The sequence below is a fragment of the Homalodisca vitripennis genome, chromosome 2 (genome assembly GCF_021130785.1).
Source record: "Homalodisca vitripennis isolate AUS2020 chromosome 2, UT_GWSS_2.1, whole genome shotgun sequence".
Classification (NCBI taxonomy): Eukaryota; Metazoa; Arthropoda; class Insecta; order Hemiptera; family Cicadellidae; genus Homalodisca; species Homalodisca vitripennis.
Window position 1 is genome coordinate 21930324 of NC_060208.1, and position 27839 is coordinate 21958162.

A 27839-nucleotide genomic window follows, 5' to 3' on the forward strand; every position below is an offset into this window, starting at 1 on the left:
GAAATTAATTTTATCACATTGAAATTAATTGCTGCCCAAGTTATTGAATGTATCGTTTACTTATTTGTTGTTAATGTCAAATTAAAATGTATAAGACCAATAATACTCTGATTTATGAATAATTTTTAACGGTGCCATAGTATTAGAAGATATTAGAATGAAACATGCTCATAAAGCAATTCATTTTACATTATTGATTATAATTTAATATTTTATAGCTATTTTAACCATGACTATAGCAAGTAAGTTATAGAATATTGTTAAATATATATTTTTGTAATGTGATATACCTTATTACTGTTTTAGGAGCCATTATGTCTTGCCACTATAATTATAAGAGTTAATTTTATATTAAACATTTTAAAATAAAACTTATGTTTTTTTCCTCATTTTAAACTGTCCCAAGCGTGATAACTCTTTCGCTGTCAGGCTATTTGCCCACAGGATGTTCCAAACCTGTCAATTCTTTGACCAGTGGCATGTCTTAAAAATACCAGGCTGCTTTTAGATATTTTGCATTGTTTAACCTAAAAATGCATTTAATTGTTAAATCTTAAATTTGCAACCCATATAAACAAACCTAGCGTATACCTAATCTTTTTAATGTAATTCAACCTTGGGTGTTTATTAACTAAAAATGCACTCAAACAACAAATTGAACAATCACAGTTTATGTGTAAATTGTAACAATTATATAAATCAGACTTTTATAAATTCATAAATAAAAATACAGAACTCACATAAATTAAAAAAAAATTTTTTCAATCTTGAGAATTTATTTACTAAAACTGCACTCATTAAATTTTCAGAGAACCAAAAAGTTGAGTTTAGTTTAAATTATTAACATTTTTACAATTCAGAATAAATTCCAAACATTTAGCAATAGGAAAGATATTATAACTAAGGCTAGTTGCACACACACCGATTTTGGACGACCGATTTTTTACCGGCCGTCCAAATTCCAATAGTGAACTCAATGAGGGAACGGAACCTGGCACACACGCCGACAGCTGATCGGCGCCGGTTCACATTGGAATTTGGACGGCCGGTAAAAAATCGGTCGTCCAAAATCGGTGTGTGTGCAACTAGCCTTAGTGTGTGCTCCTTTTCTGTATTTTCACATATATGTGGATTTCTTTCTATAAACGAGTTATCTTTGTATAAATAATTTAATTTTACACATGATTGACTCATTAAATCAATTTTTTTTAATGTATTTTACAAATTATTTTTTGTAATTGTCTGTAAAACCGAATGCAGAGTTTAAATTGCCAATGTCCGGAAAACCAGGTGACAGCAGTGAAAGGAATTATTCACAATTATTGTATGTAATCAATCTCTCTTTTTTCCAATAGACACAACTGTATCTGGGTTTTATCATGATAATGTCTTTACTTAATTTCACATATTACTTAAAATATGTCATTTTTCCCCAACATAATATCTATAAATGATATAATATAGGTACTTCAATTTATAAATGATATAATATAGGTACTTCAATTTATACGGATGAAAGAAAACAATCTGCAAAGGTAGAACGAGTTTATTTACAAAACAAAACTGTACAATATGTAAACAATGTATTAACAAAAAATATATACATATAAAATAATGTTGATGTTATGTTTGCCTTGGAATGTTCAGATCTCTTATTTTATTTTACATTTATTGGTGTGAATTTTCATTCACTGACGTTGACTAATTACCATTCAAGTTAAAGTTTTGTTGGTTCTTTGCCATACAAAAAGATCAAAGTTTTTTACTTATTTTTAAAAAGGAGAGTTATTTTGTGTTCATTCATCAGAACAAAAAATAAGAAAGGTCAAAGACTTAATACTTTGGAAAAATCACATCACAACTTTGCTCAACTTTCACAACCTTTCATTTGAACAAGTATGCTCCAAAAGAACGTATGAACTGAAAAAGTTTTAGTAACAATCTCGGATAAAGAACTTTTATCTCTCTCTCAAAACAAGAAGCTTAGAAATTGCGCGTAGTCCTAAAAGGAGCTTTGCGCTGCTTCTGGAGTGACAAGATATTCTGGATGGGTAAGATTGGGAGTAGGAGCCGCCTCCTGTCGAGATCCATGAGGAAGAATTTTAGGCATTAATCTATCATATCTCCTTGGAAGACGGAAAATCCAGCTTTTGGGAGTGCCGATGGCCAAGCAGTCTAAGACGTTGGACTTTGAGTCTGAGTAAGAGATAGCGCATGTTTGAATCCTGTCTGTGACCAAAGCACTTTTTATCAGTACCATCGATCTTGTACTGTATCGACTCTCCCCTTTATTCTGTTTGATAAGATCCTCGCACAGGCCAGTGGCCCATGAAGACGGACAGAATAAGGCTTAAAAGGTGATCGGCCTCTCCTTTTTAAAAAAAAGCTCTGTACCCAGCCACTCCAGTCAACACATGCAGGTTATAACCAGTGAAAGGTATAACCAGCCAGATGGGAACCCTCCTGGAGAGTGGATACAGCTTAGATACAATCTGCAGCTAAACTACTGGAGCTGCACACACGCCTGGAACTGATCGTAGGTTTGTCCATAAGTAGCATCATCACCAGCCAAAAGTGTATGAATGGCCATTTGACTCGCTGTCATATCATTTCCTGTGATCTCTGTCGGAGCCATCTGATTGGCTGACAGTTGCTCCGCTGCTGAAACACACGATCACGTATAAATTAAGATAATTCACAGAAATTATCTTATCCCTTCTGTTCACAATTAACTGAGCATCTTCGATTTGGACCATCCAAATTAATTGTCTATTAATTTTTCTACCAAGATGTTATAAAATCACATGCCACATACTTGGTATTAAAATATTTATTTGTCATTCTCATTCGATACACTCATTTCTGATATGTATTGAGTTTTACAGGATAACTTTGCACCTACACTGTCATTAAGCACAAAAGTATGTTAAAAATAAAAATAACATGATTCTTTCAAAATTATAATACTGGTAGCACATTAGGACGTAGCAATATGGTATTTGCTGCCAGAAGATTATTATCTTGTTCATTCCAAAACATTTGTTGGATTTATTTTCTACTAACTAGCCAGTTTAGGTTCGTATTCTTTTCTAAACACTCGCAGATAACATTAACAACTATAAATAAGCTGGCTTGTTGATCTCTCACAAGTTAGAAGGCAACTTATATAATCTTAAATGTTTCGTAATAAAAAATTGTTCATCTGCATTAAAGCCAGATCTGTGTTAAACAAGGCATGATACTTCTATGCAATCTTTATAATAGTAATCTTTCTACGCACCAGTGTTGTGGACCAGCTGGGAAGCATGGACACGCTTGCTGTGCTCCCGACAGGTCTTGTTGTCCTTGAAACCCTTGCCGCAAGTGTCGCACTTGTACGGCCGATCCGTGGAGTGCGACAGCAGGTGGCCCTGGTAGTGACATTTGCGCACAAACTGCTTTCCGCAGAAAGAACACTGGTACCTGCATGGCCATCGGTATACTGTCATTATTGGATATCCAAATGGCATATCTGACATTTTGGTTAATTATTGGATACTGATAATTTTAAAACAATATAACTTGTGTTGAACCAACTCAATTCATCACCTTAGCTGCCAAATTATATATCCATTTCACCATATTCCATTTAGATTAGCCAATATTCACTTATGAGATGGAAGTCAGTTATCGTACCTGAGATTCAGTTGTTAATTAATGTAAGTTATATTAATTATCTATCAAATTAAACCATTCAATCAAGGAATGGTCCTTGCAGGACTGCCACTTGTGATTTATCATGTTATGAATGAAATTACTGTAATTATACCTAAGTTTAACCCTAGAAATGGCAAAGTTGTAATTCATGGCACACTTTTTTTCACTGTCAGTATAAACTTTTGGGGTGTTATTGTGGTTTAAATGGTTTTTGAACTCTTAAAAGCTATTATTATGGTCATGGTTTAATAATAAATGCCTTATAGAACATAACATAGATATAAATCAAGTAGTTTTTTAATGCAAAATATAGATGTTTTGGGTCTGGTACACTTACTTATACATGAATATATTGATCCTGTCAACTTCCAATCAAGCTAACCATCATTAATTTAAGGTGGACCCTCCCACCAGCTTTACCAGTAACTCTATAACTGTACACCAGGCCGCAAAAGTCCCTAACGTCAGGCGCAGAAATCGAACCCGCAACTCCAAGGGTAACTAACTCTCTCATCTGAGAGTAGCGTCTTAGACCTAAACTATCCTGATTTGATGTCTAGAATGTGCAGATAGCTCACGTAGGATACCCACTGTTGCTGTTCGAGTCAACTGTATTTCCTGCCAGTTCTAGGGTTAATGCCATAGTACAAATAGGTCAAACAGATAAAGTTGTGGCAACATCCTTGAGATTAGTCTTCATATATGTATAAATATAAACATTTAAAGAAACAAAAATGGAGAAAGATTCATTATACTTAATTTGAGGAATAACAACACATCAAATACATTAATAGTACACAATCTTCAAATTTGACAAGAATGATACCTTCAATTTTAAAAACTAATGGTATAAGGAGATTTTGCATGAAATAACGTTAAAAATATCTAAGAATAATGACATCAATATCTAGAAAACGACAGGAATCGTTCTGTCAACATGTAGAAAAAATTAATCTCAGCCTTGTAAAATCTATGCATCTTTTCTTTTTGACGTGACAACGTCTTAAATTAGGTTGCGGCTCGGAGTCACTCATGAAAAAGTGTAACGCCCGGTAACGTTACGATGCCCGTCCAGTGGGTCCGCCGCACGGGATCCGCACGGGATAAAGCAGATAACTGTGGGTCCGCCGCACGGGATAAAGCAGATAACTATGTTTATTCGTGAAAATGTGGAGTGCTTAGATTCGTCATTTACAACAACTACAACAATAAAGGTAAATAATTGTACACTGATATTTCATTATCGTAAACTATGATTGATTGATTAATTGTTAGATTGACACAAAAGTTGAGAAACTGAGTTTATAGGTTATGTCATACTATTGACAAATGTTGATAGTGTTAAGTAAATTATTAGTTTAAATCACTCTGCAATCAATTGTAATTCAGTCGATTGAGAAGAAACAGCGCGTATTGCTAGTCAAACATTTAAAATAACAAATTATAACCTCTAACCTGTCATAACAGTGCCACCAAACAAACGAACTAAACCGACCAATCACCACGCGCGGAGTTAGAATTTAACTGTGTTTAGCAAGAATTTCAAATTCCAATTTTAGTAAATGGTTTATTCAACTTTACCATTTACAATAACAAATTTTAATTAATTTCAAATTATGTACAATGTTTTAGTAAACAAAATATATTTCTATAGTTAAAATTTGTGCAATTCTTATTTTCATTCAATTCCTTGTTCCTATTGTGCAATTTAATAATATTCATATCAATAAATATTCTACTGAGAAAAAGACGTTGTCACGTAAAATCTTCACCCGTAAAACCGACTTTACAGGCAACCATTATTTTTTTTACTCAAGGTACAGTATTAAAGAAATTAGCAGCTCTTTTTATCTTCACTATGTGGATAAATACTGTAGAATAGACATTGATACAATTGAACATGCAATACTGTTCATAACATGTAAAAATATTATACAGAGTAAGTAATTTCACTTGACAGCAATCATGAATTTTATTACATGTTTACTAGTTTAATTCCCACAATAAAATCACTCCTAACAATGTATAATTTACTAACTTCCATAACCCAAAACAGTATTGTTGTAACAAACAGCTGACTAGCTGTAGTCAAATTGATACTGAGTAACTGCTAGGGTCAAGCAAATTATGGCCTCCCTCCTATTAATCAGAACCATCAATTTGACAAAAGACTAGAGGGAGTGATGTTTGACATTTAAGGTTAAGGTGAAAACATTGTTTGAATTTTAAGTTTAGCTTGTCTTAATCAATAATACATTCTAAGATGAGGCAGAAACATTATTAATTTATCTCCTTTAGTAATTTGGTGTTTCTTGTTGTTTGTAAATTTGAATATTGTGTTATTATCAAATATCTAAATCCATTGATTTCAATATATTCAATAATTCATCCCCTATATAATATTGTATTATACCGTATGCTGAAAGAATTTTAATTTATTACTATAGATCCTATCCTAAATTTGGTTTCTGGCATTTTTTAATATTTAACAAAACCTGTCACTGCCATTTGAATCCCATATTGGTACTAGCCACTGAAGCATAACTCACTTGAACTGCCCGTCGTGAGTCTGTGTGTGGTAATCCAGCGCAGTCTTACTCTTGAACGATTTCTGGCAGCGGTCACACTTGTAGTGGTTGTGAGAGTGAGCGTGCTGCCGGTGCGCGGCCGGGCTGGCGCTGATGTGTCCGCACATGTCACAGGGTAGTGATAGCGTCTGGCCTGCATGTACAATCAGGTGTCGCTGCAGACAGTCCTTGCGACGGAACATCCGCCCACACACGGTGCATCCGTGCTGGGCCGCCTGTTGTTACACAAATAATGTTTCTTCTCTCAAAATTGACCAAAATTCAGAAATCCTACATATGATTTACTTATTTATTTTATATATTCAATTTATTAAATTTTTAATACAGATTATCAGGTGGACGTGCCAAGAAAGAATCTTAATTAAATAAATAATGAGGAAAATGTTACAAATTTCTTCATTGTAGCAGTTTTTTTTTCAATATCATATAACGAAAAATGTCTTAAATAATAATAAAGAAATATCCTATATTAATTTTATTCAAAACCAAAATTTTGCTTACAAAAGTTTTCTTATAATGAGTTTTAAATTGTTTATTATTTTATGACATGTATATATAATATATGTAGGAGAGTTTGAAAATATTTTATTTTTCATAAAAATACAAATGCCATAACTGAACAAATTTATAATTTAAACATAGAAAACACACAAATGCCAACGTTTAAGTGAATTTGCTAATTTTTTAGCCAAAATTACTTCCTTATTTACTATGTAAATGATAAATTAATTGCATAACGTAGACTTTAATAATTTACAAACATTACACCTATAATAATTATGATTATAGAACATACGCTTCTCAGAAAATATTTTTGATCTTTTCTAAACATTGCAGGAACTTTACATTTTCTTCAATTACCTTGAAGGACCACAGCCCCTAAGTGAGTTCAATTCTTAAAAAGATAAGAGTTAGTATTTCAAACTAACTCAGTAAACTACAGAGCTGCCATAAGTTTAACCATCTAAGCGCTGACTAGAATCAGAAATATTTTATCGTCATTAAGCTTAATTACAGCGATAGACAAAGTCAGCTTATTCATTTATGTATATACAGATATAAATAAAACACATACTATATCATGAATAAATAAAACAAATACAAACAAACAATTACGGTTTATAATTTAACAAATCAATGGGACACACAACGAATATTAATTTTAAAAGCATAAACATGTAATATCGCTGCTTAAGAAATCTGAGACTGAGTAATAAACATTATTCCTGAACCAGTTCTCTAATACTCTCTTAAAACTGTTTAAAGGTACAATCCATGCATTTTGTGGTAATTTCTTAAACAGTTTAATTTTCATAAAAATATGGCTACCTCTAGTTTTTTCTAATCTTACTTGAGGAAGATCTAAAAAATACTTCCTCCTCGTATCATACCCATGTACTTGTTCCCTAATTGTAAAGCTGGGGAGGACTTTTTTTACACTTACCAAACAACAGTAAATATAAAGATTTGGCAGTGTCATAATTTTATACTCTCTAAATAGAGGAACACAAGTTTCTCTGTCTGATACATTTTTTATTGACCTAACCGCTTTTTTTTGCCATATGAATGCTCTTTGTGCACTAGTACTGTTTCCCAATAAAGTTACACCATATCTTAATTGCGATTGAAAAAGGGCATTATAAACTAATAACAATGTTTCAATAGATACACAATTTCTTAACTTTCTTAGAAGATAAACTATTCTAGATAGTTTTTTACAAAGGTAATCAATATAATAGGCCCAATCCAACTTACTGTCCAAACAAATACCTAATAACTTAGCAGTTGAAGTACTCTCTTCTAATAATAGATTGTTTAAAGAAAAAACTATTTTCTCCGTCTTATTACTATTTACAACAAGTGAGTTTGCTTCAAACCATTCTAATGCCATTTTTAATGTTTGATTTTCTTTGTCCATTAATTCATCTAAATGTTTTGTGCTGTTAATCAGAGTAGTATCGTCAGCATATAACACTGACTTACATGTCACATTGAATGAGAAATCATTGACTGCCATTACAAATAGAAAAGGACCTAAGATCGAGCCTTGAGGCTCACCTCTGGTAATATTCTTAAAGCTAGATTTATCATTACATTGTACAACCATCTGTTTTCTGTCATTTAGATATGACAGTAGATTAAGCTCATTATTTCTAATTCCATAACTGTGAAACTTATCCACTAAAATTTTGTGATCTATACAATCAAAGGTTTCAGTTAAGTCAATAGCAGATGTTGTCATACGCTCTTCAAAACTCATTAGAATATTATCAATTACAGTCTCTACTGCTTTCATTGTACTTCCCCCTGGAATAAACCCAAATTGTTCTTGACAGTATACATTATTTTGGACAAAGTAAAAATGAAGTTGCTGTTTAATGTTTAATTCAAATATTTTACCAAGTATAGGTATTAAGGAGATTGGGCGGTAACTTGAGGGATTTGATTTGTCCCCTTTCTTGAATACTGGACACACTCTAGTTAGCTTTAGTGCCTTGGGAAAAATCCCTTGCTCTAACATCTTATTAAATAACCATGTAAGAAGTGTTACTATTCCTTCAATAACATTTTTTATGGTTTTATTCGAGAATCCATATATATCTACACTACTTGAATTACTTAATCTAGAGACACAGTTTAAAACTTCTGCTTTAATCTCATGCCAATTAAAAGTTAGGTTTGTAACAATATTTTTATGTATAATATACTTATTAACTAGGTTTAAAGCTTTATTATCAGGTACACTTTTACTCTTATTAAGATTTAAACTACTTACAATATTAACAAAATAATCATTAAAGGTACTAGAATCTATAATACACTCTGAACTCTGGGTTGTTGAATTAGACTCTTTTTTAATTATCTCCCAAGCAGCTTTACACTTATTACTAGAGTTTGCTATGTAACATTCATTCTCCAACCGTTTGGCTTGACCTATTCGTATTTTATACAATCTTTTTGCTTTGATGTAATCTTTTTTGTAGTCTGGTTCCTGGGCTGTACCTTTGCTAATTTTATATCTATCGTAGAGGGCTAATTTGTACTCATTGATTTGTTTCAGCTCAGGTGTGAGCCATTTTAATTTTACCTTCTTTTGCTTATCCTTAACCTTAACATCTTTAACTTTACAATTTTTCTCAAAAGAAATCGTCAACAAGTCCATAAAATAATCGACTATATTCACCTTCACTGCCACTTGTTTTTTTAGGAGTTTTGCCAGCATATGTGACAAGTAAATAATAAGAGTACATAAAAATAAACAAAATTTAACATATTCAGCAAAAGCTACAGAGTAGGAAAATATTATTACTTATTTTTTCCAATTTATTATTTTTTTTTTATTCTATAAATAAAAATGTCACATGCTCAAATCACATATGATTGCTAGCAGTTTGCTTACAATTTATTTATTCTGCTATCTTTATGTTGCCATTGTGGTTACCCATAAGACCAATGTAAAAGTATTCACTAATGCTCAGCCAGATTCCATTGAGTGACATGCACTATAATCGAAATCGTGTTGCTCATACAAAAAACATGAAAGCTTCATACAAAATTTCAAGTCCGTAGGTCATTTTGTTTTTGAGATATCATGCTGACAGACAGATAGACGAAATTTTTCTAGCCTCTCGAGTGATAGTACCTGTGTATGTATCTGCATGTGTAGCCTAGCCTTGGCACGGAGTGTGAAAGTCTTATGGCACAACTGGCAGCTGAAAGGTCTTCGCTGTCTCTCACTCAGTCCGCTAGCATGCTTCTGTCTGTGGTGGTGGGCGAGGCTTGCTTTCAGCAGGAACTCTTTACCGCAGACGCCACAGGGATGCTTCCTGACAACAAACACAGTTTTCTACTTAGAATGCAGAGTAACTGAATAATGTTTATTGTAGCAATTACATATTTCTTTAACCCTTCGACTGACAATAAGAAACTCCCAGAGTGGTACGCTGGTTTTTGTCTTTGCACAGCGTATTTTTCAGATATTTTTTAAAATATGTGCAAAATTCTAAGTAATAAGTATTCTATATAAATTTTTGACTAAAAACCAGAGGAAAATGTAAATTATAAAAATATGCAATTACTAGCGTAGTGTTTTTTTTATTTGTACATAAACTAAAAAATGTGTATTGTAAATGTTTTATTTCACACCATGTTACTTTTACATGACTTATGACAGATATACACAGTTTTGTAGTAAAAAAAACATTTATACACTTATGTACAACACAAAGAAGTTATTGGATAAAAATGTAAAATGTGTACCTCCTTTTTTGGACAGTACGCATACCCATATTGGTGTTTGATGAATTCTTTGGGTAAGAGGAATATCAGGTAATGATAACGAATTTTTTCACCGTTACTATCAGTTTTCACAACCTAACTTACATTCCACCAGTTTATAACCATCCAGACTCGACAACTGACAAAGAAATATCATCATGCACTTTATTTACCGATATGTCACTTTCATGCTGAGAAGTAATATTTTCAACATCCAATACATCACGTAAATAATTTGAACAATGAGGGTCACCAGTTTCACCACATAGCAATCAATTATAAACAACTAGGCTACATAATAACCTAGCAACAATAGCAATAAAGAATGTCAAGGCCGTGCAGCGCGTCACCAGCGGCATAGTCCATCAACTGTATGCCGTACGGCATTTGAATCGATATCAGCTGACAACGAGTAATATTATGAATATAAACTATATTAAATGAATTGGTATTTATGAGTAGAGAATTCAACTGGTGAAAATTATGTCTTTATAACTTAAACTGTTTTTGCGTAATAGCAGAAAGTTAACTGAGAGCTGTGCCGTCTTTATCAGTTCACAAGCGGTATTGATGAACGTCTGTGCCGTTGGTCATAAGTCGGAGGGTTAAGGAAAAGAAGTGTTATTTTACACTTGATTTGAAAAAAAATGTGTAATGTAAACAAAATGTTATATTTTTGTATTTTTCAAGAACAGCAATAGAGTCAAGAAATACATTAATGAATGGAATTAATCAATGGTATTGAAAGGCTGATTAGCAAGAAAGTGACGAAGTCCCTATTAAGATAATTACACTGAAGCTCTTTTAACCATGGTGATTGCTAGTGCACTTGTTGTACCCTCACTGCAAGGTTTTTTGTTACTTCTAAGTGTGTTCAACAAAGGTTCAGGAAGTTTAACCTGACTTCACCTATAATTATCGGTTTTACCATTAACCCTTATAACGTCACAGACGCCGTATGGCGCATAGACAAACTATCTCCAAACGGCAAAGACGCGGTACGGCGCATCGACACAAAACTGCATCTATAGCAAATTTAAGTTCCTTTTAAATCCGATCAATGTCACTAACGGTATGAGTCAACCATGTGTGTGGGTTATTGACCTATGTCAAGCGTCAAAATATAGCTGTCGCGTTACATTGTTTGAAACAATAGACGCAGTGTCTAGACACTCTCCCCGCCACACGGCACAGACGCCGTACAGCGCGCGCGCTTTTGTTTGCAGTTTGGCTTCAGGTAGTGCGTGTCTAACCATCGCTGAGTCGGTTTCCTTCGTCGTGTTTTCTGTTTATATAAAAGAACACTATTAGGTTAGTTGTATATTTACAATCATGCATTTCTTTTTTATATTTATCACAAGTGTAATTTATATAATTGTCTGGTAATGTTTATAGTTTAGCTAATAAAATTTTGTGTGCCTTTTATTTTGACTTTATTTATATCTACAATTTAATGTACCATAAATATATGTACGTACAAGATAATTTAAAAATTTTTACTTTTTTATACTTACCATAATTATAGAAAGTAAAAATAAAAATGAACTTTACACATTAAAAAAATTTTTTTTTAATATTGTGCCGTTTGCTGGAAGTCGTGAAAAGATATACTGACGTTATAAGGGTTAAGGAGACTCCTGGTAGATAATTCTTGCTGGATTTATCTCTTGATTCTTTTCCAATGTTTAGGATACTTTGATAAAATGTGTGACAATGTTAAGCTACTCTGGGATTATCAATCTCTTCACTTCCAATTTCAACAAACGTTTGTGGATATGTTACTGTCCACTCTTATCCTTACCCTTAAGACACCATAAAGCTGCACCTTTATTCGTCACTGTAATTAGGTTTGTATTTCGTCGTAATGCCATGGAATCTTTATCATATTTTTCTTCTTTCCCATCATGATCTCTTTTTATGCATATTTCCAACAAATTTATATGCACGTAGAAGCTTTAAAACATCCAAATTTAAGCTCTCTGCTTCATTTTGTTGGAGGAAGAATTTTTTCTCTTATTGTATTAATTTTTATTTTCTTGGACAGGTGACGTCATGAGATGTTTAGATTTGTACCCTTTGAAATATACTGTATGCATTGGAGTCGCTGTCTTATAAATGATGTTTAAGTTTTTATTAAAAAGAAGAGATTTCAATGTTGACTGACTGGAGAGGAGTCAGATAAAAACTGTGCTAGAAACAACAAGCAACATGTGGCCGAGGTGGCTTGTACAATAAAGATGATATACAAACAAAAATTGATATACATAAAATAATAATGGAAAGAGTAATACCTAGAGAAGGTTAGTTGAAGAGAGAGAAAGAAAACATGTAGAACAAGTACTGGAAGAGAGAAGATTAAAATATAAAGTGAGGGAGATTTGGGCCAAGTGAAATACGATTATGACGTTTGTATAGCTTAAAATGAAATTCTAATTTTAAAACTAGAAGTCCTCTGTTTACATCCTAAGATGAATAATAAAAAACCACTTACTGCCTGGGAGCCATCTTCCGTTTCTCGGAACATCGGTAGCGAGTAGACAACGGGTTGTGCCTCTGCGCGTGCTGAGAGAGTGTGTGCTGACTGGGGAAACTGCGATTACATTGACTGCAACTGTACGTGTTTTCCACCAGCTACAAATCATGTATGAATAAGTTATTGCGTTTCAAGACCAAGAAATTTTTAAAGAAGAGTTAATTATTTTTAACTCTCACTGATTTTAAACGTAAAATTCTTCATTAAAATCTCTTTATTGGTATCATAGTCAATTTCAAAAATAAAAATTATACATGCACAATTTTTACTTACAAGGTTAAATTGTGTACACATTTACGTAACTGACTAATGATTACAATTATATAGCTAAGCTAAAGATGTTGGGGAAGTGCTCAAAAAATAGATATCAGTTAGTGAATCAGTACATATTAGAACAGGGGTCTCCAAACCTTTTGTTTAGGGGCTAAAATGAAAGATTTTAAGAGGCAGGTACGCCAAGTACCTGCTTCAGGCTTCTGCAATCTCAAGGATTTTACTACACAACGCCTGGTTATGAATATCCTCTTGGAATCTCATGGGTTTCTCACCTCCAGCATTTTGAACTTAAATGTAGACATATTCAAACATATTTTAGAGACAAACATATTCTTACTTTCATCTGGAAATATCCCCTTGAGCTGTTTGACATTAAATTGGTGTTTAGAAATAGTTTATAGTTTGGATAAATAATTATTTAGAAGATAAGCTCTAAAAATAAAAACTAATTAAGTTAAGTCAGTCCAGCTGGCGCGAATCTCTTATTCCCATTACCAAACTCGATCATCGCTTCACCAATGATGGGAATTAAATTTTTCTGGCTGATTGCGGACCATAGTTTGGAGACCCCTTTACTACAGCAATGTTCTGGCATTTGTTCCAATACAGTTAAAATAATAAAAGTACAACTTGTGAAAGGTTAAAATGAATTTTTTTGTATAAAAACATTGAATACTGTATCACGTAACAGACAATAACTTAATACAAAGGTACTGTGAATTACAGCCAATGATGTGATCTGTTAGTTTACGTAGTGCTCGCATGCACACTCATTTTTTGTACTTAAATTGAAATCTATTACATTTTTTCACTAAAGCAGGCTGTTATGAGATAAATTATGTCATGTTATACTAGATTAAGATTAATTCTCAGCTTAATGAGGCAGTTAATAATCAAGGAAATTATTTTCAGATATCCATAAGAAAATAAACAAAAGTAATATGACAATTGCATAAGTCAAAACGCTACTTCTGATTCTTCAAATCCGTGGAAAATTGACTACAACAGATTCCTTACAACACAATCAGGGTGAGTGTATTTGAGGTCACTTAGTATTGAGCCACAATGAAAGTGTTAAGTGACTCTTTTGCTATTGCTTAACAGGGCCGAAATGTAAGAAGATCGCTTGTAACATAACCTACAAACTCACCTGAGTGGAGACAGTGTCAAGTCGACAGTGAGCCGTCTCCGAGCGCTGCAAGTCGTGAGTGCGATAGTGAGCATTGAGGTACTGTCTGGTCGCAAACTTCTTGCTGCACAGATTACAAGAGAACTGCGGCTCTCTGTGTGTCTGGAAACATCAATGTAACAACAGATGAGTGATGTAAACAAACTTCATTTCAAAGATACCCATCAAAATTGTACTGAGGATATCAAAGAAACTTCACCATTTCGTTTTTAATCATTTCCCCCAGAACCTAAATTCCTTCAGCACAATTGAGGCTATTTTTTAACTTGATATTATTGTTGTGAATTAGTCTATAGCCTGAAAGTCTGTTATAGTTTTAAGGCTGTTGACCATGAAATTGAAAATTTAATGCAGGAGTTTGGGACTGATTTGAATCTTCAAAAAAGTTTAGGCTCTGTACGGGAATAGAAAGTCGTGCGTAATAAATAACCATCCTCTTCAAGACCATGAATGATTTTCACATAAAATATGTATTTTTGTACAAATCTAATTTAAAAATTTGGAAAAATATAATTTTTCTGCTTATTTTTTAATTAAATCTGCATGCAAAAATTTTCAAAATCGCTCTGTTCCTTTAGTGACTGCTGATAATTCCACACACACATTTACTGACATACACGTTTTGGACATAACTTCTTGTATATTATAAGGAGAAAGTAAATAGTTACATCAACATTCACACAGAAATAAGATAATATATTGGTTTAGTACCTTGCTGTGGTAGTTGAGCTTCGCCTGGGTCGGAAAAGGTTTCTCACACTCGTCACATATGAACCTGTAGTCTCCTGAAACAATATTACACTGAACAATCACAGATGATATAACTGCAACTTTACAATGAAAAATAGACTCTGAATAAAAAAGGGATGTTTGGTGCATTTTCCTGGATAATAAGTTACAAATTTATTCAAGAAAGTTGGAGTAAAAACAGGTGTAAATATGAAGTTATAAAATTTAAGACCAAAATATGTTAGTGGATTGTGTGGAAAGTGATTTTTTCTTTCATTGTTGCTGTTCAGTCTAAAACGGTTATATATTCAACTATTTAGGGAGGTTGCTTATGTAGACTGCTCCTTCAAATCAAATCAAATCAAATATCCTTAATAAAATCTTCTGGTGATGTTTTATTACGGAACATATTTGAGCCTTACTGGATATCATACACTCTCCAAATATTTCTTGGTGGCTCTCTCAAGAAATGAACACAGTTTTTGAGTTATGCTCCATTTCACTTTCCACTCAGTGCAGCGTCTGAAATCTGGAGTCCACATGTGTCTGAACAGATCTGTAAAAGGTCAGCGATGAAGACTTTCAAAACGAAATCCTTGCATCGTTTTGACACCTCTTAATGACTAAAACTCAGTATTCACATTGAATCAATCCTTCCCAACATAGCTACATTATGTTTACAATTTTTGTTCACTCACTACCTACCATACGCAAGGCACAAAACATTTATTAAAATAAAAATTATATAATAATGATAAAAAATACATTAGTGTTTTCATTTTACACATTTTGGGATTGAACATGTTCAGATCGCTTTGATCAGGAAAAAACATATCTTACCGGGAAGACATAGCATTTATTTGTAAATCCAGAGTCTATTTGTAATACAACGCAGTTACTTACTAGTGTGAGTCAGCTGGTGGGTGTCCCGCGTTACCTTCTGCGTGAACGTTTTGCTACAAACTCCGCAAGCCCATGGCTTCACTCCCAGGTGGCACTTCATGTGTGTCTCCAATGCTGACTTGCGGACAAACAGCTTCCCGCACTCCTCTGTAAGAGAGGACATAATCTATAGATGTGTGAAGCAACAAGTCACTAGTCTACGCCGTCGGTGAACATGTCATGTAGTACAGTGCAACCCCAATAAGTCGGCCCCCGTTAACCCGGAAGTCCGGATAACCCGGACCAATTTTAAATTAAAAAATAAAAAATCAGACAAAAATTTCAATAATAAAAACGTAATATTTTTGAGTGGTATAGTATCCGTGAATCGATGTTGCATCAGTATTTGATGGGACTGTACGACAGTGAGTGTGTGACTCATGGCACACAGCGGCCGAGTGGTGATCATTGTTCCGGATTCTCGGAAACAATATCAGACGCGTATTTCCCTAAATCCTCTCCCACGCTACCGCCACGCCTGGCCCCTCAGTACCGTTCCTACCTCGCTCCGCTCGCTTGTGCCCGTGTGGTGTGTGTAGTGTACTGTATTGTTTGCTTCTGTTCTGCAATCGTGCTTCAGATAGTGTTCTTCATTTGTGTTGTGCGTTTGTTTTTATCTACGCGATGGCAACAAAAAGGTAAAAATGTTGTAGTGACAATGGAAAAGAGACTAGAGGCATTAGGTAGGATTGATAAAGGCGAATCTTTAAAAACAATTGCAGCATCTTATGGTGTCGGTACATCTACAGTATCGGATTTGAAAAAAAATAGGACAAAAATCGAAGAATTTTGTTTCAAGATGATAACGAAAGACAGTTGGGCAATCGGTGCAAAGCTAAGAAAGCTAAAAACGAGACTTTTGACGATGCTTTGTATGTTTGGTTTTGTGCGGAAAGGGAACGTGGTTTGCCAGTGTCTGGGCCTATCATTCAAGAAAAGGCAATCAAGCTGAATAAACAGTTGCCTGATTGTGAACCAAATTTTACTGCGAGTCAAGGATGGTTGGATAGGTGAAAAAAACGGCATGATATTCGCGAACTATCTATCACAGGAGAAAGTCTATCTGGGGACAACAGCACTGCTGATGACTATAAAAACAAGTTTTTGGATTTTGTTAAAGAAGAAAATTTAACGGCAAATCAAATATATAACTCCGATGAGACGGGTCTGTTTTACAGAATGTTGCCGAGCAAAACTTTGGCCTCAAAAACTGAAAAAGACACAAAGGGATACAAAAAAGCAAAGACCAATTGACAATAATGGCCTGCAGCAATGCTTCGGGGAAGCATAAATTTCCTCTACTCTTAATAGGAAAAGCGAAAAATCCGCGAGCACTGAAAAACGTAAATCGGGATTCTCTGCCAGTTGTCTACAAGTCTCAAAGAAGTGCATGGATGGACAGCAACACTTTTAAAAACTGGTTTTTTTATTGTTTTGTGCCAGGTGTGACGAAATATTTAAAAGATTGTGGGTTGCCAATTAAAGCTGTCCTACTAATTGATAATGCTCCTTCACATCCGTCTGCAGATGTGCTGGTCAGTGGGGACATTACCGTCAAGTTTTTTCCGCCTAATGTAACAGCGCTATTACATTTCAATAAGGTCAATAAGGTTTACAGAAGACAGATACTAAGCACAATCATTGACAATGAAGGAGAACACTTTGTAGTTGAGATTCTCAAAACATTTAATGTGAAAACTGTAATGTACATGATTGCAGAATCTTGGGAACAAGTGACTAGAATCAGCTTAATTAAATCTTGGAAAAAACTGTGGAAGGGTGTATGCGACTTGCTTGAAAATATAATTCAACCAGTGGGGAAATGTAATATGGAAAATGACTCTCCAGACAATGTCCAGCCCCAAGAACTTTTGGATATGTTCCAAAATATTGATGGCTGCTCTGAAGTCGATGAAAATGACATTACTCTGTGGTTAGGGGCAGACAATAACGGAGGATATGAGCCACTTACTGACGAGGAAGTGATCGCGTCATTTTTACCTGATGCTAATGAATCAGACGCTGAGGAGGCAGACGGAGACATTGAAGATCCAGTGATGAGTCATGGAGATGCAGTGACTAACTAAACTAACCAAACTAAACGAACTAATGGTTTATTTCGAGCGGCAGGCAGAAACATCGCCGGCTGAATTGCTCATGTTGAAGAGACTGCGGGATCGCACAGCACGCAAGCGGCAGACGACATTGGCACAACCAAAGCTGACTGAGTTTTTTACCACGAAATGAACAGTTACAAATGTACTGTAAGGATTAATAATAATTAAATGTGCATATGTTTGATGTTTTTACAATTATAATGGAGTTTATCTGTAAATATACTGTATTTTATTAATTTTTACCTAATTCTCTGGCTAACCCGGATTTTCGTTAACCCGACTTTCGTCGGCCGCGGTCCCGATTAATCCGACTTATCAAGGTTCCACTGTACATACATTTTTTTATATTTATCTTGTAACCTACTGCCTACAGAACTGATTGTAAATCAAAAGTTGTTTCTATACCTTTCTATGACAGTTTTTCTGTCAGTGGTACTTGTATTACCGATTTCAACTGAGTAATGAGCCATAATCGAGTCCATTATAAGAGGGTCTTAATTTATCAACAACAGACTGTGCCTTAAAACTCAGCCACTCCACAAGTTTTTACATGTACAACACATGACATCCTGTATGTGGTTAAATGTAGTGGACTCTTTGTTTAGGTTTGTTATTGATAATGGACGATTTGAAAGAAAAAAGGATATCAGATATTTGCCATTATATATTACAAAAACAGAACACCATGTTTCAAGGATTGAAATCTACCCCATTCCTCGACTGTTAAAAACCTAATACATAAGATTAACCCTATGCACTGGAAGGCAGTATTTATAATTTGTAGAAAGATTCATTAAAAATAAATCTCAAATTATTTTTCATTTCTTCTTTAAACATTTTAAATTACTATGCAAACAAAGTTAGAGAAATTGAAAAATAATTCCAATCTGGAGAGGCAAACAACAAATATGGCTGCTGAGCTGTCAATGAAAGTAGCACGGCCATCTGTACTGGCCACACAAGTTGCGAAGACAAACTAATGCGAGCTGTCTACAACCTTGGTGTGGCCAATGCTGCTGGCCTTTCGAGCGCAAAGGGTTAAACATGCACAAAAACTTAAAACTAAAAACATGTGGTGAATAACAGAATATGTTTTACATAGGAAAAAAGCAGTACCTGAGTGGTAAAACAACAGCATAGTCTTGTACTGGCTCTAGTGGGTGTGACATCTATAGTGCTTTGCTCTTGGTTATGTGCTGTGACTCTAACCAGTGTGGACTTCATGCTGTTGTACAAGTCAGGTATTGCTTGATTTGCTTGACTAACGAGGTGCCACACCATTATACAAAAAATGCAGTAAAATCCTCTCTATACATGTAATGATAAATCAATAAAGGCCATCCAAGTATAGTTCACAGAATAAACAACTGATGGATAGATAACAAACATTATTACTTTACTTTTTTTAACTAAAAAACGTTTACTCATTAACCCTAAAAATGCTGAAGAAAATTTATCTTTGGTTGAATTATCATGCATTTAGAGATTTTTTAAAGGTCTGTTTTTGCCTAAGTCAAAATTATTTTTTCTCTCTTTGAAGAAGAAATAACAAACAAGTATTTTTCTTTTTTAAAGGTAACTGTACTGGTGGGCACGTGTGATACATACATGCGCTGTACATGTAGGTGCAGTGTACGGATATATCTGTATACCTCATAACGTATCATTAGATGAAACGATGATAAAAGAGTAATACGTGGTTATCAATCCATTTGTGGCGCGACATGCCATTTAATTTACTTTACAAAGGTCATAAATCAATACATTTACACATTTCTACACATTGACGGCACTTTCGTGAATTATAATGTATACAATAAACTAAACAAAGACAATACAGATATTTCTATATGGCGGTTACAGGAATTTGTATGATAGAAACATATCCATATGCTCCATTTCATTTTAAAACTTTACTTCTTTCATTTTAATGAATATATTATAAGGTAATATCATTTTTTTTAACAGATTCATTGAAAAAGAACAAAATTAAATAATCAAATGTTATGATAGGTCTATACATTTAAAAGGTACATTGTTAATATATTTTTCTAGCTAATTGTAATTAAAGTCTAAAGAGCATCATGTGATATCAGCATCAAAATGTGTACCAAGTCTTTCTTTAAATTTACATATTTAAAGTCTTGTTCTCAGTTACAAAACAATCAATAACTTTGTTACCATTTTGTTGTAATCTTCAAGACAGGCAGGTTCTGTAGTAAATTCTGTTTCTTGGAATGTTTTGTTATGGTTTTCAGAACTTATCTAGCAAAAAATGTGTAGTAACCAAGCTTTTCTACCACAGTTTCAAGAGCTTAACTTTAGAAAACTTTTCTGAAAATTCAATAATGGTGAAACAAAATTTTAAATTAATTTGTTTTTCACATTTTTTCAAACGCTGTGCTTATTCCTGGTGCTGTAGCAAATCTGAATGGACAATGTACTCACTGCAAGAATTGGCTGACTCGGTATTGAGGTTATGTTGCCTCGTCAGGTGAGCCGCCAAGTTCAGGTTGGTTGTAAACAGTTTCCCGCAGTGCTCACAACAGAATAACTTTTGCCCTGAAACAACAAGTTTTTATTTACAACACCAATTATAATTTTTTAAGTGAACTATCTTACAAAATAACATTAACACTCACACCAAAATTTATATAGGTCATACATTTGTCTTTGATCAGCTGTCTTCTGTATCCGGTTACTGGTTCAATGGTAAAAAGTGTATGTTCTGTGTTCTCTGAATCTTACTTCTTGGGGTTGAAGTGGTTTTTGACAGTGGTTCTGGCCACTTAACATGATCAGCATGGTATATACCATTTTAGTGTCTTGAGACCATGTGGAGACAGACACTTGACTTCTGTAGGAGAGATTGACATTATTATACCACTGCCATCTAAATAACCTGTCACCTGAGCTTGATGCATAAAATCAGGTTTTGTCACAACAGAAAAAGTAAAAAATGAAGCATTCAGTACAGCAATTTTAATTGATACATTTTATTTTCACATGAACAAAATCGTTTCCAAGAGGTTTCCCTTGGTAAGGAGGCTTACAAAGACGGTACCTTATCAAGGACTCAGGTTTTCCAGTGGTTCCGTTGAGATCAAGAATAGAGTGTTCAACTGTTGGTTTGATAAAACTGAGGAAAGAATTAAGATTTTTCCTAGCCACCAACTGTTGTTTGAAGAACATCAGATTAATTGCCAAAGGCCTGAATATATGACAACTATGTAGAAAATTGTTTAAGTCAACATAATATGCTAATATAATGTTGTTTCAAAAAATGTATTTTTACCATGACTAATGTAACATACAAATGTTGAGTGTTTAGTTAGAGTTACCTTCTGCTTAGCGGCTGATGGAACACTGTTACAGACAATTCCTAGAACCTACAATACAAATTAAATAATTACTAATTTATTCCCTTTTTTCATTGTAGGATTTTAAATTTTATATTAGTTTTTAAACAATTTATGTAATGTAAATGTGTTTTATGAACTATTACTAAAGTTTTAATTCATTAAAATCAATCCCAAAATAATCACTTCTATCAATATAAGAAATGAACATTGTATACTAAATATAATGAGGTCCACAGCTATTGTAGCTGTCAGCTGATAAAAGAACAATAGTAAAAAACTATAAATAAATAAAAATGTAACAAACCCCGACACTATGGGATTTTTAATTCTTTTCCTTTACACACATATGAATTGTATTGAAATTGGATAATAACAGTTATCCCTTAAAAAGTTATATAACATGAAAGTATGCTAATGTGCCGCATAAGTGGCGAAGGCCTGATGCTGGGAATATGTGACAGGTGCTACAAAGGAATTAACAAACTTTCTTTTTCAAATTTCCTAGCCTAAGACCAATAATAACAATTATATTTATTACTATAAACCAATCAGTAGCCTACCTATTCAAAGATATTGTCAAACCTGTGTGAGTTGCCTGGTGAAACTTGAGACTGGTCTTGGACCCGAGGACTTTCTCACATACAGGACAAGGATAGCGTTCCTTGGTCACAGGAGGCTTCTCTGGACTGTCATCCTGATCCTTCTCCTGGTCCTGATCAGGCTCATCCTAAGGACAATCAGCAGATGTTTTATAGATCAAACTTACACAGCGATTTAAATTACCAGTGAATTTTCATAATCTACTGTCTTAAATCTTGTGAGTCTACTCACTAGTCATAAACAGGTCAACACTGATACAAAAGCCAGAGTAAGTCGTATTTGGCTCCTTCCCTGTTCTATCATTCCTAACCACGTTCTTAATCATATACATATTGCATCTTACCAATATGGCCCAAATATTGTCTACAGTATAAATGCCATAGTTTAATCAAAATCATGCTTATATTCAGCATATAATAAGCATATGCTTATAATCACGGTTGTATTTAATTAAAAAACTAGTGATAAAATTGGTATCAGGTTTAAAATACATTTGAACTCTTTACTCTCAACATGACAACTAATGAGAATATTGCAGAATATCCTATGTATACGGATTGGCACCATTTCTACCAAGTACTTTTTATTTGTACTTTCTAATTTCATTTAACAAAAGACAAATTTTTTAGGTTTAAGAGTAACAGTAACAACCACAATTTGCCATTGTTCAAGAGCATATACGTGATTTCAGCCCACCCAACAGCAGAATCAAGGATAGATTAGCGAGAAAGAATGATTTAGCTCAATTAATGGTCATTCTTCCGGTCACACCATATTTTTTAGCACGCCTTGCTACTTTATACTGCAATTTTGTAAAAATTATATTGAAAGAACTTCAGAATCATACCCATTTTTTCATTTAAAATTTAATAAATAGCTAAAGAAAGCTTACATACCAGCATCTGTGGAAATATTTCTACAGTAACATTAGAAAACACAGAAAGCCACGTTTTTCTGTCCTGCTAGAGATTAATTACACACTACAGACTTGATTCTTCTTATTTCACTTTAAACGATTAGAACACTTACTGCACTTAAATGAGCTGGCTTTAAAGCATTCATATTCAATTGCCAAGGTTTCGAGGCAGGCATTCTGTAAACAATATTTCTGCTCACTTTTGACCTAACAATAATAATCTAGGCCAATAATATCTGGGTCTAACACGTGGTTTTTAAAATTCACAGCCAAAATTGTATGGTTTAAAAATCTTTTATCATACTAATATTTTAAGAATTGTCAAATAGGTTATGTAAAATAATTGCAATCTAAGTCACCTTATCTTCTGGTGCTGTCCATGACGAATGGGTTGGCGGCTCTGGGACGATCTCGGGTTCATAGTCGCCACCCAATATCGTTATAGGAGTGATGAAATCATGAGGAGTTATCAGCTGATCAGTGACAAACATGGCTGCCGCACTGGACATCAGCTGTGAGGCTGTGAGCAGTTCGCCACCCACCAGAGTGGCAGGGGGCGGTGCAACCACTTCCATCGGCTTCGGCTGCTTCTGCAACTCCTGCATGCCTTGCAGCTTACCCAGAACATCCTATGATAACAAAGGATAATTTGAGATATACCTAATCTATCTACATACCTATCTCATGGGAAACTGACCTATTGCATTTAGTTAGAGTTTAGCGATAGGTGTTTTTTACTTTAAAATTTACACATGTATTTGGAATGATGACAAATTATCTCGTCAGACATATATTACACTGAGGGTATTAACCCCTTCACAGTTTTAGATGTAATATTACGTTATAGTGATTGCATAAAAGTTTGCTTTACGCAATGTAATATAACACATTGTTATTGTTTTAGTCTCTTGTCCATTGTAATATTGTGTGTGTGTAAAAGCATTTCTATTAAAACCGCATGTCACACAAGTAGGTCTGGTGTTTTTTACTACATGTTTGCACTTTCTTGATTTTCTGTCATGGGCGTTTGCACCTTGGTGGTTTCCCTGTAGTTGCATAGCGCACACAACTACTGTGTTTTGTTGTTGCATTTCACCAGTCCTGGAGTATTTTATGGTTTTATCTTTAGTTTTTATTACACCATGGAAATATCTGACTCACAAATAGAAAATTGGCTTCGTTTGCTCGATGATGACATGGGATGCGGATAGTGAAAATGACTTAGTGAACAATATATAAAAAAATAACAAAAGTTTGAATAAAAGACTAAAAATAACCTTTTGGATAAAAAAGCATATGTATATAAACTCAACAAACCAGTTTCCAGTAAAAAAAACTCAGCAAAACAACGCAATTTTAGGTACCTAAAAAACTGTTAAGAGGTTAAGAGGCAGAATAATCACTCTTTATCCTGGAATGTCATGTGTAGAATAGAGTTTACAAAGAAGATACTTAGTTTTTAATAATCATGTACTATTTTTCAGTGCAATATAAACTATCCGTTTTCAAAAACCTCAGTGTTTGTAGGGAATACATTTTTACAGACAACACCAAACAACTTTAAAGACCATAGACGTTGAGTTGCACATTCAAATAACTAACTATGCTACATTATCTGCTTTAATTGATCAATGATGTTACAGAACATTTTCAAGAAATACTCTAATGGTTTTAACAAACCTATTATATGTCTTAATAACACTTCAAAATAAACTAACTGTTGCATAACTAACCTAAACTATCCAATCCATGACAAAAAAGGAAGTCTCCTGAAAATAGAAGCTTGATTACGGGTCCCAACGGCTTCATGATACACTCAACAAAGGATTAGTAAGATGTAAATATTTTATTGGACAATTAATTGGACCCACTGTACGAAATACGTTAAACCTATACAATACGTAGTAGTTAAGGACACTAAAACTTACCCTAACTTCTCCTAACAAGGCAATAAAATTCTCTAAGTATTTCTCAGCAGTAGGGCTGTAGAAGACTTCAGAGTGGCTGAAAGAGAAGGCTTGCAGAATTCCCACATTTTGAAACTGAAAATTATACACCAGGTTTAATTGTAAATAGATATTTCATAAAGGTATTCTGTAAATACAATTAAATAAATTATTTCAATCAGGCTTGTTGCTAGATTGCATATAATATATGTAGTTTTTCTTAAAATTAAAATAAGAACATTTTTTTTATTATGTTTTTTTGGCAAAAGAAAAAGTCTTGTTATTATCTATAGATGATTATAAAATACTCACCTAGTTAGCTTTACAAATTTCATAAAACTGTTTTAACATTAAATTTTTTTATTTAGCATATATAGCAAGTACAAATCAAAGGTTTATCATTAAAAACAAGGATTTAACTTGGAAATACAGTAAAATCTGTCATGTTCACCTCTGTGATATCCGTCCTAGTGACAAACAATAAAACGTTTTGTAACTGTAAGCTTTGACATCAAAGAATGCCACACAGGTAAGCTTGACTACTTTCTCCCACAAATCGGCCTGTAGGGCAGGGAAGAAAGAGGGATGTGGGCTTTTTTTCCTCTTATGATTATCTCGCCCACACCATTTTTAATAACACCTTGGCAAAAGTGTGCTATCAGTGCTGGTAGTGTCAGCTTCAAATCTGCATTGGGATGTATATTGTAGTGATGAGATACTTACTTTTAACTTTTTCACTAAGTTATCTGAATTTAAAATATTGTACATAACTGAATGTTAAATTTTTCTTATATTTTTAAGCCTATTCAGCCTATTTTATTTTACATATATGTAACCACAAAAATGTAAAATATTAAGATCATCAGTTTAGTTTTAATGTTACAAATGGAATAGATGTTTGTTCAGCCTATTCTATGTTACATATATGTAAGCACAAAAATGTAACATATTAAGATCATCAGTTTAGTTTTAATGTTACAAATGGAATAGATGTTTGTTGTATCAAATATTTATAAAGTTTTACTGAAAACCATTCTAGCTTAGTGCTCAACATTTTCATAACTACGTGAAAATCAGTTTTCTGTCCAAGGAAGGCTGCCAAAGGGCACTCTGCCACATTGTGTCTTTCACAGCACCGTACTCACACTCTGAGTATGTAACTTCAGCCCAATATCTGTCCCTTTATTTGTACTACTATATATCTTACAGCTGATTGCAACAGAGCTGGAGTTGCTCCACTTCCACAATAAACTTATCTGTATCGGATGTAATATGTTTGAAATAAACTACTACACAATCAGAAAAAAACAACAATAATCTTTGTTATTCTTCTTGTTATGTTTCGGTTTTGTGGTTCGATCCTAAACCGCGTAGGGCACCGACATTATGCTAAATTTCGGCTCATACAATCAGATCGCTTAGTGTAAATTCTGCCTCTCTACTTATTACCACATCTGTCGGCATGAAAATGTTTTGTTGTACAGCATGCATTGTAAGGTAACTTTGGTCCTGATAGAAAAGCTATTCTGCCGTTTACTTTCATTCCCGGTTTTCCAGTCCGCATAGTATTGTCCTTACAACCAAGTGTGTGAGTGAGGGAGGCAGTTCCTCCAAAGTTTTTATCACACTGTCAATATTTAGCTTAAATGTTAAAATCTCATACTCAGCCAAAACCACTTAAAAAGAGATTTAAACAAAATGCGTTACCATTTAAGGAGGTATTTGGGTAGAGGATTCAGATTTCTATAAGTTTGCTTTGAAGGGAGTAAAATATAATGCTAACTTTAAAATCTATGGGGGCAACCAGGAACATTTTTTGAACGAATTCAAGTAATTGAATAGTTAAAGTTTAACAGTTACGTAACACTGCTTCAAAACTCGTACCACTGCGTCAGATCCCGTAACGGTGCATAAAGCTGCTGAAAATCCCCCTCCCCCACTTATGTGTTACGTAATTTAGGGACAGCCCCTAAATTAATTTTCTTGTTAACAAAAATGCTCGTCTTGGAAATGTTTCTTAACCCTATTCTAAAAGTTCGGAGCATAGGAGTAATTATGTTCATCAATTAAGGCAGTTGGTGTAACGGAATGTGTGGAAAGATATGTCAAGAAGATAAAATGATCCATTGTGGATTGTGGTACGGAACTTCTATTAGTTTAAATTACAAGTTCGAAGTAAACTGGAGTACCTATGATCAGGTGTAGTAATCTGAGTTGCTCTGTGGATATAAGACCCAAAAGATTAACTTGGATGAAATGAAAATATATTGAATAATGTTAACTTTGAATCAGATGGAAAAGTGTATGAATCAGCTATGGTAATAACAAATTACTGTTGTTGTGACTTGTTCTGTTTTACCAATATGAAATTAATGGAAAAACGAGTAATTTCAAAGGAGACGTTATAAATAATATGCTAGTTAACAAACAACAAACATATATTGTTAATGTAAAATTGTGACCTAACCTATAAAAAACACTTACGAAATTTAGAGTTCTGTCAAATATACGGAGAACGTCACTAGCCAAGCTACTTATATTGACTGCATCCATAATTACTTTGTAATGTTATATTGTAATCCAATAGCTTATATGAAATCACGCCAAAATAATAACAGCATAACCAATAACGTCAACCTATCTACCTTAAACATAAACAAATAAATG

At 33.8% G+C, this 27839-nt stretch overlaps 1 protein-coding gene across 2 annotated transcripts; it reads right to left on the reverse strand.

The window, feature by feature from the left end:
- Window positions 1-1531: 1531 nt before the first annotated feature.
- On the reverse strand, window positions 1532-27839 carry LOC124353669 (oocyte zinc finger protein XlCOF6-like). Of its 2 annotated transcripts, none has more exons than XM_046803620.1 (13): window positions 27657-27839; window positions 25155-25268; window positions 23586-23855; window positions 22293-22437; window positions 20797-20910; window positions 16193-16339; window positions 15272-15345; window positions 14522-14662; window positions 13054-13193; window positions 9928-10111; window positions 6246-6499; window positions 3281-3462; window positions 1532-2658 (listed from the first exon to the last, which is right to left on the reverse strand). In XM_046803620.1, exons 1-13 carry the CDS (start codon window positions 27723-27725, stop codon window positions 2504-2506), a joined length of 1989 nt encoding a protein of 662 aa, XP_046659576.1. In that variant the 5' UTR covers window positions 27726-27839; the 3' UTR covers window positions 1532-2503. The 2 variants fall into 2 exon arrangements, with proteins under 2 accessions (XP_046659576.1, XP_046659575.1); XM_046803619.1 differs by having other exon boundaries at window positions 1532-2661.